We start from the raw sequence: 16,449 nt of genomic DNA on the forward strand, positions 1-16,449 counted from the left end.
ACAAACTAAAACAACAAGATGCCATCATGCCCACATGTATTGACAGTATTTGCTAAGTCTGATGGTTCTTCTCAAATTTGTTTTTTTTTTTTTAATTTTTATTTTATTTTATTTTTTTTATTGGTGTTCAATTTACTAACATACAGAATAACACCTCAAATTTGAAAGTGAAAACAGGATGCTAGGTATACAACTTGATGCTTTTATATGCATATGCATACATTGTGGAAAGATCACCACAATCAAGCTAAGTTACTTATCCATAATCTGTACTTGGTTACCTTTGGGTGTGTGTGCGTGTACATGTGTGCTGAGATTTAAGATTTATCTTCTTAGAAAATTTCCAAAAATACAATACAGTATTATTAACTGTTATTACCATACTGTACATTATATCTCCAAAATGTACTCATCCTCTATAACTGAAACTTTACCCTTTGACCAACATCGTTCCATCTTCCTCACCTCTCTAGTCCCTGACAACTACCATTCTACTCTGCTTTTATGAGTTCAACTTTTTAATTTTTTTAATGAGAGACACAGAGAGATAGAGAGGCAGAGACACAAGCAGAGGGAGAAGCAGGCTCCATGCAGAGAGCCCAATGTGGGACTCGATCCCGGTATTCCAGGATCACACCCTGGGCTGAAGGCAGGCACCAAACTGCTGAACCACCCAGGGATCCCCAAATCCAACTTTTTTAGATTTCACATATAAGAGATCATACAGAAACTAATGTAACACTGTGTGTCAACTATACTCAAAAATTTTTTTAATTAAAAAAATGTCTAAAACATAGAAAGACCACAAAATATTTGTCTGTCTGTGTCTGGCTTATTTCACTTAGTGTAACATCCTCCAAGTTCATCCACGTGGTCACAAATGACAGGTTTGCCTTCTTTTTGGTGAAATACTACCAATTTACATCAACATGGATGGAACTGAAGGGTATTATGCTGAGCAAAATAAGTCAGTCAGAGAAGGATGATTATCATATGGTTTCATATGTGGAATTTAAGAAACAAAACAGAGGATAATAGGGGAAGGGAGGGGAAAATAAAATAAGATGAAATCAGAGAGAAGGATAAACCATAGAGACACTTAACTATAGGAAACAAACTGAGGCTTGCTGGAGGGAGTTGGGGGGGGAGTGGGGTAACTGGGTGATGGGCATTAAGATGGGCACACGATGTAATGAGCACTGGGTGTTTTTTTTTTAATTTTTCTTTATTGGAGTTCAATTTGCCAACATATAGCATAACACTCAGTGCTCATCCCATCAAAGCACTGGGTGTTGTATGCAACTGATAAATAACTGAACACCACGTCTAAAATTAATAATACACTATATGTTAACTAATTGAATTTAAAATAAGTTTTAAAAAGATTGCCTTCTTTTTTTGCCCTTCTATCATACATATATTCTCTTCCTTATTTAGTTATCCATATCAACAGACATTTGTCTCCATATCATGGCTACTGTGAATAATGCTGTATTGAACATGGGAATGCAGATATCTCTTTGAGGCAGTGGTTTCATTTACCCAGAACTTTGGAAATATACCCAGAACTTTTTTACAAAATTGTAAAACAAAACAAAACAACACCAACAAAAAAGATTTGTTGTGCCCACCCCCAGAGTTTTGGAATTAGTAGGTCTAGGGTACGACTAAAGAATTTGCATTTCCAACAGTTTCCCTGGTTCCCAGGACATACTTTGAGAATCACTGCTCTAGAGACTCATTCACACAGGTACATAAAGAGACATTGCTTGGGGCACTTGCGTGGCTCAGTGGTTGAGTGTCTGCCTTCAGCTCAGGATGATCCTGGGGTCCTGGGATCGAGTCCTGCATCAGGACTTCTTCTCCCCTGCCTATGTCTCTGCCTCTCTCTGTATATCTCATGAATAAATAAATAAAATCGTTTAAAAAAGAGAGACATCGACAAGTATGTTCTTGCAACACTGTTTATAATGATTAAAGGAAGAAACACCCTAATTGTTATCCCTCAGCAGTGGAGTAAGTAAATAGAAACAAGATCTGTTTTCATTATGAAATACTGCAAAGAAATTAAAATAAATTACAAGAATAATGTGGGAAATATCAGAAAGGGAGACAGAACGTAAAGACTGCTAACTCTGGGAAACGAACTAGGGGCGGTAGAAGGGGAGGAGGGCGGGGGGTGGGAGTGAATGGGTGACGGCACTGGGGGTTATTCTGTATGTTAGTAAATTGAACACCATTAAAAAATAAATTAAAAAAAAGAATAATGCATATTAACATAGTTAAATCTCAGAAACATAAGGTTGAATGGAAAAAATTAATGGCAAGATTTATTACACTTATATTTTCTAGCTTAAAGTGCTACATTGAAACACACACTATACATGGGTACAAGCATGTATAATTTTTAGAAATGTTTTATTTTATTTTTTTAAAGATTTTATTTATTTATTCATGAAAGACAGAGAGACAGAGAGAGGGGGAGAGACACAGGCAGAGGGAGAAGCAGGCTCCATACAGGGAGCCCGACGCGGGACTCGATCCCGGGTCTCCAGGATCACACCCTGAGCTGAAGGGAGGCGCTAAACCGCTGAGCCACCCAGACATCCCTAGAAATGTTTTAACTGGCGAATGATACGCCAACAACTTCAGAATAGCAATTACCTCTGGGGGGACAGAGGGAGAGAAGATGGATAAATGTGGGGTTTTATGTCAACTCTTAACATTTTATTTCCAGAAACCAAACCAACCAAATAAATGAACAAAAAACCCCACAGCAATAGTGTAGACATAGCACAAGATTAACATCTCTTAACTTGATTGTGGATTTATAAGTGTCTTATTATTTTTCATACTTTCATATGTTTGAAGTATTTCATAGTCATTTAAAATAAGAAATAACAGCAGTGCCTTGTTACACCAAGTCGTGAATCATAGATCATTGGCAGTAGGCTTCAGCCCATGTGTGTCATCCCTTATGTGAGGTGAGTAGTAACACTGAATCCCACGCAGACATCTCAGAAATCAGTTCGGCCTGGTTCTAGGACAAAGTGATTTCCCTGGCACTCCTTTCTCTTCTTCACCAAAGAAAGCACCATGGCAGAGACCAAGACTCAGGACAGCTGCCCCCAGACCCCAATTGTCCCACTGACACAACCTTGTCTAACAGAGAGGCAAAGTTTCATTTGATACTTTACACAATGAACAATAAGAAAAAGTATATTTACTGTGCTGACAAGTTGGAGCTCTCATTTGCAAGGCAAAGAACTGGGTGTTTGGGAGGCACCTGTCCCTGATAAAGGCAGCTGCTGGTTCCTGTGGGTAGACAGTGATCCCAGCACATAGGAAGAATGGATGGCATAGAGTGCATAAGGTACTCATATGACACATGCAGGTGGCTCCTGGGCAGGAAAGGCAAGAGGCCGAACTATACCAACTGGACCTGAGACATTCTGAGCGCAGCACGAAGTGTCACTCTGTCATCTTCTAGGGCTGTGCCTGAGGTCTGGATAAGGGAGCTCCAGCAGCACCACAAATATCAGCAATAGCAAAGCAGATGCTAAGAGAACCACAGTGCATTCAGACAAGGATTTATGACCAACATTGGAGCAACCTTCGTCACAGCAGGGGGACATAGTGCCAGCTTCATCTCCAAGAGAGAAGACATAACTAGCAGTTTGGCCCAAGATAGGACAGTGGCCTTGCACGAGCCACAGAACACACAGCTGCGGAAGCCATCGAGCATGACCAGACATCATTAGGTACCAGCAGGGGCAAGGCACTAGCATAACTGTTGCTTTAATACTGGCAGACACAGAGACTTAATATCCTAGTTTCATTCTAAAGAACTTCTGGGGTAGGGAAGGGAGCTGGTTCCAAAATCCAAATTTAGTCCTTGTGGTTGGTTACAAAAAGTCAAACAAGAATAAAAACACTTTAAAAATCTGCTGTGTACTACCCAGATATAAGAGATGCCCTTTTTACTGTTAAAAGTTCCTCAGTATTTCCCAAGGCAAGTTTTAGAGATGTCTGGGGGTACTAAGAGCATCATCTTCTCCCCTTGTGATAGTGTTGAAGGTTGTATAAGATCCTGGAGCTTGTTAAGGATGGGGTTCATTCCCTCACAGGCATACCTCATGTATAACTGACACTCAGAAAATGACCTCTGAGCTCCTTACTGTGTGAATAGGAAAGAAAATGAGTCAGGCTTCTGGGTGGTTCAGTTGGTTAAGCATCTGCCTTCGGTTCAAGTCATGATTCCACAGTCCTGGGATCGAGTCCCACATCAGGATCCCAGCTAAGCAGGGAGTCTGCTTCTCCCTTTCCCTCTGCCTTCCGCACTGTTCATGCTCTCTCTCGTGCACACACTCTTTCTCTCTCTCTCAAATAAATAAATAAGATCTTTAAAAAGAAAAGAGAAAGAAAGAAAGGAAAAGAAAGAAAAGAAAGAAAGAAAGAAAGAAAGAAGAAAGAAAGAAAGAAAGAAAGAAAGAAAGAAAGAAAGAAAGAAAGAAAGAAAGAAAATAAGTCCTATCCTACAGCTCCTGGTATTTAGTTGGTGTTCAGTAAATATTAGCTCCTGTTCCTCTTCTATCTAGCAGGCACTTAGAAAGAAAAAGTGGAACTTTCTAGAAATTTTAATAGTGTGGTACCAGTCAGCTCCCATAATGAATATTCACCGTATTTGGATGAGGCCTCTTACCTTAGTGGTCCCACCGGTTGCTGGCTGGCCCAAGTAGATGGACGCCAGGCTCACTGCACCTAATGAATGTTAATTAATGGTGATGAAGCCCTCTGGGGAGAGGATTAATGACACAGTCCTCCTGTGCTTTCAAGTGGCTTTATAAGAAGCACATACAGAGTAAACACTTTGGAAAGAATGAATACAAATGAGAACCATCACTGCTTTGCAAGAGGAAAGTTTATTAGATTTACAAAGGGATTTAGGGACCTGTGAGGAAGGTCAAAGCAACAGAGAGAACCACAACACATCTCCTATGACACCTTCTCAGCCCAGACCCATCAGACCATCAGGTCACAGAATAACAGAGAGAGCAGCCTTGAATAAAGGGGATCTGGTGGGCTAGGCTCAGAGCCAGGCCACACCTGGGCATTTGCTCTCCTTCCAGACCATGATTTATGGAGATGCCTGGGGCAGCTTCTGGGGCTGATGCTTGTCAGAGAAGCAGGACTGGTCCATCAATGGCCTTTCTGTTTTCATGCAATCCTCTTGCTGGTCCCGGGATATCTAGCATCCAAAGGTGTTGCAGGGCCCACAGCGGGAGCGTGGGCCACAGGGGGTACAGGGATTGGTGACACAGGGTCCGATGGGCTTGTCACATGCGTTGGTCGTGGCACAGGGGTTGCAAGGCAACCTGGGACACAGAATTAATAGCTTGTCAGCATGAGAGGTACAATTTTTAAAAGGGAAGAGCTCAACCCAAGGAGACAGAAAAAGCAGAAACTGTTCTCTGACATCTTGGGAAGCCAAAGCCTTGTTTGGATTGCTCTTTTTATCAAACTCTGAGATAGTTGGCAGAAAAGAGCAAAAAAGACCGAGGTTGAATTCCAGCCCTGATTCTATAAGCCTGGAGTCATGGGGAAGTCACTTCCCCACCTAAGCCTCAGCCTCTTTGCCTGTAAGATAGGATTGGTAATACCTACCACACAGAACGTGTTCATGAAAATACTGTCAGGTGACAAGTACTGTACTCCATGAGCTAACAAATTGTCTTCTTTATAGATGTTCATCTATAAGATAGTTATACTGTCCCCATTCTGCCTCTATCAGATGATTCCAACAAGGATCAATCCTAAAGCACATCCTAAAGCACTACTCAAATATATGTGATGGTTTTTACAGTTTTGTTTTCCCTCTTGCTATGACAGGCCAACCGCGAAGGTAGGTTTTATTTACCCATCAGCTCCAAAAGCTTATAATTTGGAGAAAACAATCAGGTCTCATGAGTATCTTTTGAGACAGAAAATACCTTCCAGCCAGGTAATGACAAAAAAAATATCTTCCATGGTACACCACTGCAACAGAAAACTCTGGTCTATGCAGACACATTGGCCTCTGAAACTTGACCTTCAAACTCTGTTTTGTCCTTGAGTAAAACTGCATGTGCCTTGCAAGAATGTGGCCTGCTCCCTACTCACTTGCAGTCCTCGCTCTCCAGCAGACCCCGGTACGTGTTGATCTCACACTCCAGCCGGGCCTTGACGTCCAACAGCACCTGGTATTCCTGGTTCTGCCTCTCCAGGTCACACCTGATCTCAGCAAGCTGGGACTCCACGTTGGTGATCATGCACTGCACCTGGTTCAGCTGAGAGCTGTAGCGCGCCTCAGTCTCTGTCAGTGTGTTCTCCAGGGAGTCCCTCTGTGTGGGGAAGACAAAGAATGTCACAGAGCTACTCCCCAGGGGGCTTCTCCATGGGGTTTCAGAGAAGTCACAGGCTTCACGGGTTCAGGAGAGCATGGGCATTACCCTGAACAACACCCACCAGGTTGTGCTGAGCCTGGAGCTCAATCTCCAAGGCGTTGACCGTGCGTCTCAGCTCGATGATCTCTGCCTGGCAGGACTGCAGCTGCTCCGAGCTGGACACCACCTGCTTGTTCAGCTCCTCAGTCTGAAATAGCACAGGGGAGAAGACAGGGTCAGACCCTGCCTCAAGGGCCCCGAGGGGCCAAGGGCCCTCAGTGGCCACGTGCTGAGATGCCCACCTGGGTGGTGAACCATTCCTCCACGTCCCTGCGGTTGGTCTCCACCAGGGCCTCATACTGACTCCTGGTCTCGTTGAGCACACGGTTCAGGTCCACGGTTGGGGCTGCATCCACCTCCACGTTGAGGCGGTCTCCAATCTGGCAGCGCAGGGTGTTGACTTCCTGAGGGAGGAAGGGGGAAGAATGAACCCACAGGGGAAAAAAACAGGCTATAAATAAATTCTTTTTGAATGAGTCCAGTTTGGTGGGGAGAAGATTGCAATGGAACTTAGGAAGTATGAGTTGAAGCCCAGTTGATATAGAACCCTGCTAAATTACCTCTGTGTGATTCACGGTTCCTTTCTAAGTGTCTCCTCCTTCTCATGATGAGGCTGCTTGAATAAGTAATTGCTAATGTCTCTTTCCATTCCAAGATTCTATCATTTCTTTCTGATTTTTCCCTTTGCTCAGTAATGAGTCTGGCATGGTACCTGGTTTATAATTATTGCTACTTAAATATAGAGAAACCAGGTATAACTCCTCCCATTTATTTCATGGTCGTGTACCTTTATATATTGTCTACTTGGGGTAGTTTCATTTGCTTCAAAACATCTAATCTTTGATATGGGTATCTGATGTCCTACTATTACATTCAACCATGAAGTCTGAGTCAACCACTATTTGAATTCCTTCATCTCTCATTTTTCCCATCCATCCCTCCATCCATCCATCCACTGAGTTCTAGTATCTAGGTGACATATAATATGAGGAAGTTTGCTGTCTCCTTCTAGTCTTAGTCCTTAATATGGCACCTACACAAGATAATAGATCTTGTCAAGCATTAGGAAATATTTTAAAGATCTTTGTATGGATTTTTGGCCATATATCTGGCCCCAAATGGAAATAAGTCAGTTGACCATATTCTCTTAAGTAAGAGAAGTAAGCTTATGACCCATTCCCCCAGAATCCCCCAAGTGTGTTTTGAACAAGCAGCAAAATGTTGTGTTAGTTCTAGGGTGCTTAGCAGAGACCAACCTTATGCTGCTCAAGGGAGGTATAGAACTTCCATATGAAATGATGTGGGCTAGAACTTCCTCACCTGCTCATGGTTCTGCTTGAGACTCAGCAACTCCTCCTTCAGGGACTCAACCTGGGCCTCCAGGTCGGACTTGCACAGAGTCAACTCATCCAAGATCCTGCGCAGGCCGTTAATGTCCGACTCTACCAGCTGCCGCAAGCCCAACTCTGTCTGGTACCTGCACACACAGAGAAAGATCAAAGGGAGTGAAAAAAGAAAACTTTTTCAGGGCTTTACTAGGCTGGCCTAGTCAAATGTATTACATTTTTTAAGTTTTTGAACTTTTTTTAAAAAATTCCCTTTTTGGAAGGGGAAAAAAAATACCACCACGCTGAGTAAGAAGATCTATTTCCTGAGATCCCTGAGATCCACAGAGAAGGTTTTGGTAGGGGGGGGGGGGTCTATGTATAGTTTTAATCTGATATTGACTGCATTTGTTCTAAGAATTTGCACAGACTGCTATGGACTAAGCCCTGGCTTGCCTTTTAAGTGAGATGGTGAACTTCATAAGCCTGTTGTATAGATTATCTCACCATCCTTTCCAGCCACCTTGAAAGCAACCTGGTCTTGTAATAAAAGCACTGAAGTAGAAATCAGTTAGCTTCAACCTTGCAATTATGACCATGGATAAATTCCTTCATGTCTCTGAGCCTTCATTTATAAAATGGAAACCAAACTAACACTTCACAGGGCTGATCTGAAGATGAAGAAATAGCATAGTAATTACAAATGTGTTGTAAACTATAAAGTTCCACAAAAATGCAAAGAATTCTTATGATTGCACACAGAAAATGATTACAATCTTATGATTGCACAGAAAAAAGTGATATTCTGGGATCCCTGGGTGGCGCAGCGGTTTGGCGCCTACCTTTGGCCCAGGGCTCGATCCTGGAGACCCGGGATCGAATCCCACATCGGGCTCCCGGTGCATGGAGCCTGCTTCTCCCTCTGCCTGTGTCTCTGCCTCTCTCTCTCTCTCTCACTCTCTCTCTGTGACTATCATAAATAAAATTAAAAAAAAGAAAAAAGTCATATTCTGAAATCGATTTTGCCTCCTATTTTTGTGATTTAATAACTTTTTTTCCGATGGGCTTATAGTGACAAACCTATATTAAGAAACAGGTGTTGGGATGCCTGGGTGCCTCAGAGGTTGAGCGTCTGCCTTTGGCTCAGGTTGTGATCCCGGAAACCTGGATTGAGTCCCACATTGAGCTCCCTACATGGAGCCTGCTTTTCCCTCTGTCTATGTCTCTGCCTCTCTCTCTCTCTCTCTCTCTCTCTCTCTCTCATCTCTATCTCTATCTCTCATGAATAAATAAATAAAATCTTTTAAAAAAAGAAACAGGTGTTAAATTCACTTTTAAACTTGGTCTACATGTTAAGTTGAAAAAAGAGAAAGAATGGGTGATTTCTTTCACTCCTTAAAAAGAAGTTTAAAATGCAGCACTCATGCATACAGTGAGGAAACTGACTTTTAACCCAAATAACTTAACGCAAGAATCTTCCCAATGCCATCCCAGACAACTGCTGCTTGCACGTGCCCAGGACAGAGTTCATCATGTTGCAATCCAGCCTGTCCATTACTAAATTGCTCTGATCATTAGAAAAAATCTTACTTGGTCCTGAAGTCATCTGCAGCCAGTTTGGCATTATCGATCTGCACCACCAGCCTGGCGTTCTCAGACTTGCTGCACAGGATCTGCAGACAGGATTCATTATAAAATGAATTCTATTAAGAAGGAATGCCTTCTGTTTTATAACGAAAGGCCATTTTTTTCAAACACACATTCTTTCCAAATAGCTTTGAGTTTTCTCAGATGTTCAGTTTGGGGACAAAAGGAGAATTCATTAAAAGCACTGTTCATTTCAAAACTAAAACAATCAGGGAAATGTGTCCTTTGTCATGAATTCTTCTCCCCGTGGTCTGCCTCTGGCTTCCTGCAGAAATTGAGCATACTGGGTATTGGGCCTCCCTTAAAGTGACCTGTGTCCCCATTTGCTCAGAAATATGGGGGCTCCTGAGATGCTAAACCCAGAAAAATCCCAGCCAAACCTCGTCCATGCTTTTGCACAGAGCTTCTCCCTCTATCTGGAATGCCCTAGGATGTCCTCACACACCTAACAAGACCCTTCCATGATCCACATTCCCCCTCCAGCCCCTAGCTCCTCCTGCAGGGGGTCACTTCCTCCACACGCCCCCACAGTGCTTTGCACTTAGCCAGTTATGCTTCTCCCCTTCACTCTAGCCATGTGTTCCATGTCTGTCTCCCCTATTAGACTGTGAGCTCCTGAAGGAAAGAGACTGCCTTACTCTGCACTTGATCTCTCACTCAAGCACTGTGCCTTGTATTCAGTAAATGAGGGCAAATGAATGCATGCTCCTCAAATTGCATGTCCCTTTCTGGCATTCACTTTGCCAGCATTACTGAGCAGTGGACAGGTAATCTCCTTGGAGAATCAAAGGTTTGTGCCATTGAATATAAACCCCTCCTCATCCATCAAGCCCTGCTCAGATATTCCTCTTCTGGGAAGTCTTCCCTAATCTACACCATGTATCAAGTCCCACCTCTGTTTTGACTCTTTCCTTATCTTCACCTCTATGCTTGCATTTCTGGCCTTAAATTCTCACCTGCATACTTGCTCTAATGGATGGTACAGGGTCTATGTATATTAGTGAGGCTTATGGGGTCAATAGCTCTTTTGCTTTTCTATGGACACAGTCTCTTGCTCTTTAAATATTTGAGGATCTACTTAGGAAATTCCTAGCTCCAAGAAATAATTCAGGGGCATATTTTTTTAAGGCTTTAGGCCTAAAACCAAGACCAAGATATCATAATAGAACTAAAAAATTAGTTACTCTGTTTTTAGGTAAGAAGCAATGTAGGATTGCTATGACTGATCATAGTCTAATGTCTTATCCTGCCCCAGTCCATAGCCTTCCCTATAGGGTTTTCCAAATAGATTCTCTAAGATGATTTGATGTGTCCTACCTAAGCCAATGAAGTCAGCGTCTTTATTATCACAGCTTTGAATAGTCTTAGATCCATTCAGAAGTCGGTATGTTTCATTTAAATAAATACTTAACTAAATCGGCAATGTGGTGCCCACCCCCTCACCTTCTGCTGGAGCTCCTCAATGGTCCGGAAGTAGGACTGGTAGCTGGGGCACACGAAAGGCACCTGCTGCTGGCACCACTCCCGGATGCGGCTCTCCAGCTCCGCGTTCTCCCGCTCCAGCTGGCGCACCTTCTCCAGGTAGCTGGCCAGGCGGTCGTTCAGGAACTGCATGGTCTCCTTCTCGCTGCCATTGAAGGAGCCCTCGCAGAACCAGCCACAGTTGCCCACGTTGGCAGGGATGTTGCAGGCTCCAGGCAGGGTGCAGGTATGGCAGCTGGGGGGCACGCAGGGCCGGGAGGAGCAGGTGGAGCGGCAGCTCAGGTTGGGCAGGCAGCAGTTGTAAGGCATGGTGCTGGAGGGAGTGGAGCTCTGAAGGGCAGTTTCAAAGGCTGATTCCTCTCTCTGGTGTAAGCCCTGGTCCTTTTCAGGGCTTTATATTCTGTCAGCAGTGGGTGTGGTGACCACATGCAGCATTACCCCCTTTTACCGTATTTGCCAATTTTCCCATTTGTTATTTAGCCACCTCACGCGAGTCCTTTACCTCATAAAATGCTTTATTCTGGCTTCCTGCTAAGTCAGGACTCCTCACCAATTATGCTGGTTAGTTAAGTAAGACCTTCAAAGTGACCAACCCATTACCTTGCCAACAGCATCGATTGTTCACAGGGTGTTGAGTTAGAGTGACAGCTGTACCCTGCCCCCCAGAGAGGGGCATGTCTATGCCTCTTTCTCCTAAAGGAAGAAACATCTGTGTCTTACCCAACTCCTGTTCAGTGAGGATTCTGTGAGAAAAGCCATTTAAGAGAGCCCACCCAGAGACTAGACTGTTTGATAGAGAATCCTGGAAGCTGAGATCAGAGCAACCCACGAGGCCATCCTGTTCAACAGCCTTTTACCCTTCCATCCAAGCAAGATAGAGGCAATTCTCCTCTCTCCTTACAGGGCTGTTGGAAGCCTCCCTGCCCACACCAGGCTCCATTTCTACTCTTACTCAATGTTCATAGAAAATTTAGGAAACTAACAACTTGGGAGAACCCACCCTGCATGAAGACTGTACTGTATGCTTACACACAACATGAATGCTATCAGAATGGCTGATCATTGAGCACCCACTGTTCAAAGCACACAAACCCCCTATAGGGTTTGTAGATGAGAACACCAAGTCTCTGAGAGGCGGCCTGTGGTCCCAGAGCTCCTATGTGGTAATCCAGCATTCAAACCCAAATCTCTCTGATTCCAACAGCCATGCTCTCTCCATCACACCAACTGACTTCCAATCTCCTCACACTGAGATGTGATAGTGCATACATAGATTGAGTTCAATGAAGCTCAATCACTACTAGACAGTATCCCCTCCTAAATTAGAGTGGGCCACAAAACAAAAGCCTGTTCTCTATCCAAAGGTAATTTCTATTCTAATGGAAGGAAGTCTACTGAGTAAGTATAATACTTGCTAAAAGCTTGAAAAAAGGAAACCCCTGATTTGATATAGAAACATCTGAGCCCAGTTCTCCAAAGGATGTAATCCTGAAAAAACACCACATCACAACATGTTTAATAGCATCTTGTGATCATCAATACATCTTGGCAAACAAATGTTCTGCCCTTGTGCTATTCCAGATGAAGATACAAACTATGAGGATTTTATGTTTAATCTATCACTGCTCAAAACAGGACAGACACTCCTTAAAGCAGTTCCTTTTGGAAGCTACTTACTAATTCCTCCTGTATACCCACCACTCAGATCACCCCTTCTACAAAGTTGGCCTCACAGTCTGGGATACTTTTTTTTTTTTTTTTGATTATCCACTTCCACATTGAAAGCAAATCTTCATCTTCTGAAGGTGTGTTTATTTTTGAAACCAGCCAGATATCATTTGGAACCAAGTCTAGTGAGTGGGATAAACAACCAAAGTAGCATCTTTAATGGGTCAGAAACACATTGTGACTATAAAATAATAATGTATATTTTCTTGGGTGATTCTGAAAGTCATTTCCAATGTGGAGCTTCAAATATGCTTCCATAAAATATAGCAGATTTGGAGCAAATGTGTGATCTCCCAGAATGTAATTCTTTGAAGGCACTGCCATCCTTAACCACATTCACAATCCACAACTCTCTGCCCCTTCTTCCTGAATTTCCACCTTTAGAGAGATATGGAATGGGTGTGCTTATTTAAAATTATTCCAAACTGAAGCCCTATTGGATCAGATCAAATAACATAAAGCAAATAGATAGATTCATTAGCTTTTCTGTTTCCACCCCCCCCTTCTTCTATGCCCCAAATTTCAAAAGAGAAAAATCTAGACAATGGTAGTTTTTAAAGAATAAGAAAGGAACGCTATGTTGTAGATTGGCAAAAATGCCCATGGGGATCCCTAAACCATTACAGCAGCTTCCACCTCAGAGCAAAATGATCCAGAGGTAAGTATCCTTGTATCTTCAAAAGTGGAGGTCAGAGTTTAGAAAACATTACTACTCCCACTTCTGGAGTAGAAATAATCATGATTGTTGCATAGCTGCATGGTCATTAGATTAAAATAACTGAGAGGATTTGGATTTATTGAGAAAAGAGCCAAGTTTCAAGTCATTTCCCAGGAATTACAGAAGGCAGTTGCTTTTTATTTATTCCACTTACTGTGGGCCGTGAATCCTTACCTTTACATAAGCAATGCCATTGTCTCTAGTCAATGACCCTTCAATAAAAATGATGAGCAAATCAAATCCTAACAAACAAAAAGATTTTATTATACCTGCCCATGTAATTGTGGCAGACGCCGTGGTAAGGCTTCTGGTCACCAGATGTGAGAAAATTGCAGTTGAGTTTTAAAGATACTATTTATTATGGAAGCCAAGGCTATTTCTGTGGGAGAGATCACATGCAAACTTATCAAGTGACACTTAACCACAGAGTGGAATCAGAGCAGACCTACCAAGACTATCCTCCCCATGGCAGGACTTTAAAGGTATTAGGAAGTCTCCCCATTCTTTTCGAAAACTGTCTTCTTTGATGGCCAGGTACTGGAACTTAAAGTTCTCACCATGAGAAATGTATTTTGCATTCTTTGGAAAATGCAAAGTAACATATTGGGCCACTTACGGATTTATTCTATTTTAATGTAGACGAATGGCAACGGGAGGCCAGGAGTGCTGTCACTGGGCACACACAGACCAAGATACAGATGATTGCCTGAAAGAGATGAAGAGTGTCCCACTGGAGAATTTAAAAAGCAAAAACACTGTTTTATGCCAACACTAGCCTATCCTGCTGGGCCAGCCCTAGTTAGAACTACTTATAAGAATAAGATATAAAGCTTCCATAGACTGTTCCCTAAAGGTGTCTGTTGCAAATTTGTCAATCACTCAGTCTTATCACATTGAGGGGATAAATTATGATAGTGATCCAGGAACTAAAACAACAAGATTGGCTTTGGGAATATGCTCAAACAACATTTCCAGTGAGGGACAAGCAGGGGAGTACATGAAGAATAAGCCAGGTCAGTAGTAATGTTGGCTGGGCAAAGAGAAGTACAGCACCCTAAAATAGAATTCAGAGCCCAGTACGCAAATCCTCTCCAGAGCTGTCATTGTTTCTCTTATATTCGGTCTTCAACTCCCAATAGGAAGCTTGGAAGTCTTTAGGAACCAAGCCAAACCAGAAAAATGCAAAGTGTATCAGTATGTTTTTAACTCTATCCAATCTAGAATAGAGGAGTCAAGAAGAACATGAAACAATCCAAGACAATGTAATTTAATAGTCCTAGTCTTCTGGGAAGACTGGATTTGGGAACCACTCAGAAGAAGGATGAAAACCTGTTTATGCGACTGCTTCACAGATCAAAGGGAAGAACAGATGCCAAAACATTTTAAAGAGTTACACAGAGGATAAAGCAAATTAAGCTTCATGTTTAGTATGAATATGTTGTGTTGAACTGTGCACTAAGTTTACTATCAAGTTGGTTATTTGAAACAGATGTGAAAGAGCCATTGAAATATGGTTTCTTCCCCCAGCATCTCACAGACTCTGCCCTCTCTGTGGTCACCAGGGATCTCCTTATTGCTATGCCCACTGACTTTTCTGAATCCTCAATTTTCCTGGCCCTTCAAGAGAGACAGTATCTTCACCTAATTAAAGCCTAGTGTAAACCATAGAATACTGTAAATGGAATAAATAAGGAACAGTAACACTAATGAGGATTCATGAGAAGGATGCCATTGACTAGCCCTTCATCAAAACCTCAACTTATTTTGACTTCTGTATTGCTTCAGCTGCTTCCCACTCCAACTGCTCGTAACAAGGTATCACCTCTCTCCTTAAGGACTGGGCCAAACCAAGAAGGCACCTCATGTCAGGGACTTTGGAGAGGCTAAGGCTCTGTCATTTCTCCCAGTGGTTCCCAAGGTTATCCCTAGTCTAACATCATCCCTCTTGACAGTCTTAACAACTCCTACAGCTCTAATGGATCATCTCTGCTTAGGTAACTCCCTGACATCTCTCTCAAATCCAGTCATTCTCTTCTAGCTCTCTCCACTGGAGCCCCACTGGTGTTTCACTTCTCAGGCTCAAAAACATCTTTCATGTTGACCTAAAAAGTAGGTATTCAATCAGTACTAGTTTCTTTCCTTCTCTCTCCATTGTTCCTCTATTTCTAATCAGTTTCCACATCCTGGGCTGAAATCTACCCCTCCCTGGGCCCTCCACTCTCCCCCCATCTCAGTCAGTCCTATTGTCTCTCATCAGCCTCCCAACTGTTCTTCCTTCTTTCCCATCCAACCCCACCAATTTCTAGGACCCATCACAACCCAGCCTATACATAGCTGCTCGACAAATCATATGCCAAACTTCCTTACAAGCAAATCTCGCAGATAACCATGAAAAGCACCACCCAGATATGGTCCTCTATGACTACTTTGCAGTTTCATCTTCCACCATTTCTGTGGGAAATGCTTTGCTCCAGCTACAAACTTTTCTGTTAAGCTCTAGTTACACATCCTGCTTCCTCATTTCCTTGCCAGGCAAAGCTCATTTTTGGAGAAACTTTCCCTCTTGTCAGACCTGCACACATTCATCTGTCTAAACACAGCTCATCAAACTTTATTTCAGAATTATGCTAATATCATGTAGTAATCATTGATTGAAGTTGGAACAAGTTTTAATAACCTCATGAATACTTATTAGCATTACTGTTCCTTTATTCCACTTACTGTATTCTATGGTTTACACTAGGCTTTAATTGGATAAAGATACAATCTCTCTTGAAGGATAGGCAGACAATATGTATATGAATGGAATGTTTAGGTTTTCAAAGCCCTGAATGAGGGCTACCTCCTCATAAAGCCTTTTCTTACCACTCTTTCACACTTCAAACTATAGAAATGATCCCTGAAAGTATAGTCTTTCTCTCACACTTCAGAAATTCATCATTCTTCATTTATACCCTTCTTGAGCCACACTGCTGTTTGTCTGTATGAGGGTTGTTTCCTTGTCTTGTTCACTCTAGATTGTGAACATGCTGTTGGCCAGGCCTGGGGCTCACTTATCCATGTGCTC

At 42.6% G+C, this 16,449-nt stretch overlaps 1 protein-coding gene across 1 annotated transcript; it reads right to left on the minus strand.

The window, feature by feature from the left end:
- Positions 1 to 4,903: 4,903 nt before the first annotated feature.
- Positions 4,904 to 11,297, minus strand: LOC144285352 (keratin, type I cuticular Ha3-II). The gene is made up of 7 exons (XM_077850469.1): positions 10,898 to 11,297; positions 9,398 to 9,480; positions 7,803 to 7,959; positions 6,725 to 6,886; positions 6,505 to 6,630; positions 6,160 to 6,380; positions 4,904 to 5,375 (listed from the first exon to the last, which is right to left on the minus strand). Exons 1-7 carry the CDS (start codon positions 11,243 to 11,245, stop codon positions 5,249 to 5,251), a joined length of 1,224 nt encoding a protein of 407 aa, XP_077706595.1. The 5' UTR covers positions 11,246 to 11,297; the 3' UTR covers positions 4,904 to 5,248.
- Positions 11,298 to 16,449: the final 5,152 nt, after the last annotated feature.

The sequence above is a fragment of the Canis aureus genome, chromosome 16 (assembly GCF_053574225.1).
Source record: "Canis aureus isolate CA01 chromosome 16, VMU_Caureus_v.1.0, whole genome shotgun sequence".
NCBI lineage: Eukaryota > Metazoa > Chordata > Mammalia > Carnivora > Canidae > Canis > Canis aureus.

What these genes read in the sequence shown, in the direction of transcription:
- LOC144285352 (XM_077850469.1), bottom strand. Translation starts at nt 11,245, where the DNA reads ATGCCTTACAACTGCTGCCTGCCCAACCTGAGCTGCCGCTCCACCTGC. An exon ending in TCAAGCAGAACCATGAGCAG is followed by an intron (nt 6,887 to 7,802) that starts GTGAGGAAGTTC and finishes TTCCTCCCTCAG; the next exon opens with GAAGTCAACACCCTGCGCTG. An exon ending in AGGAATGGTTCACCACCCAG is followed by an intron (nt 6,631 to 6,724) that starts GTGGGCATCTCA and finishes GTGCTATTTCAG; the next exon opens with ACTGAGGAGCTGAACAAGCA.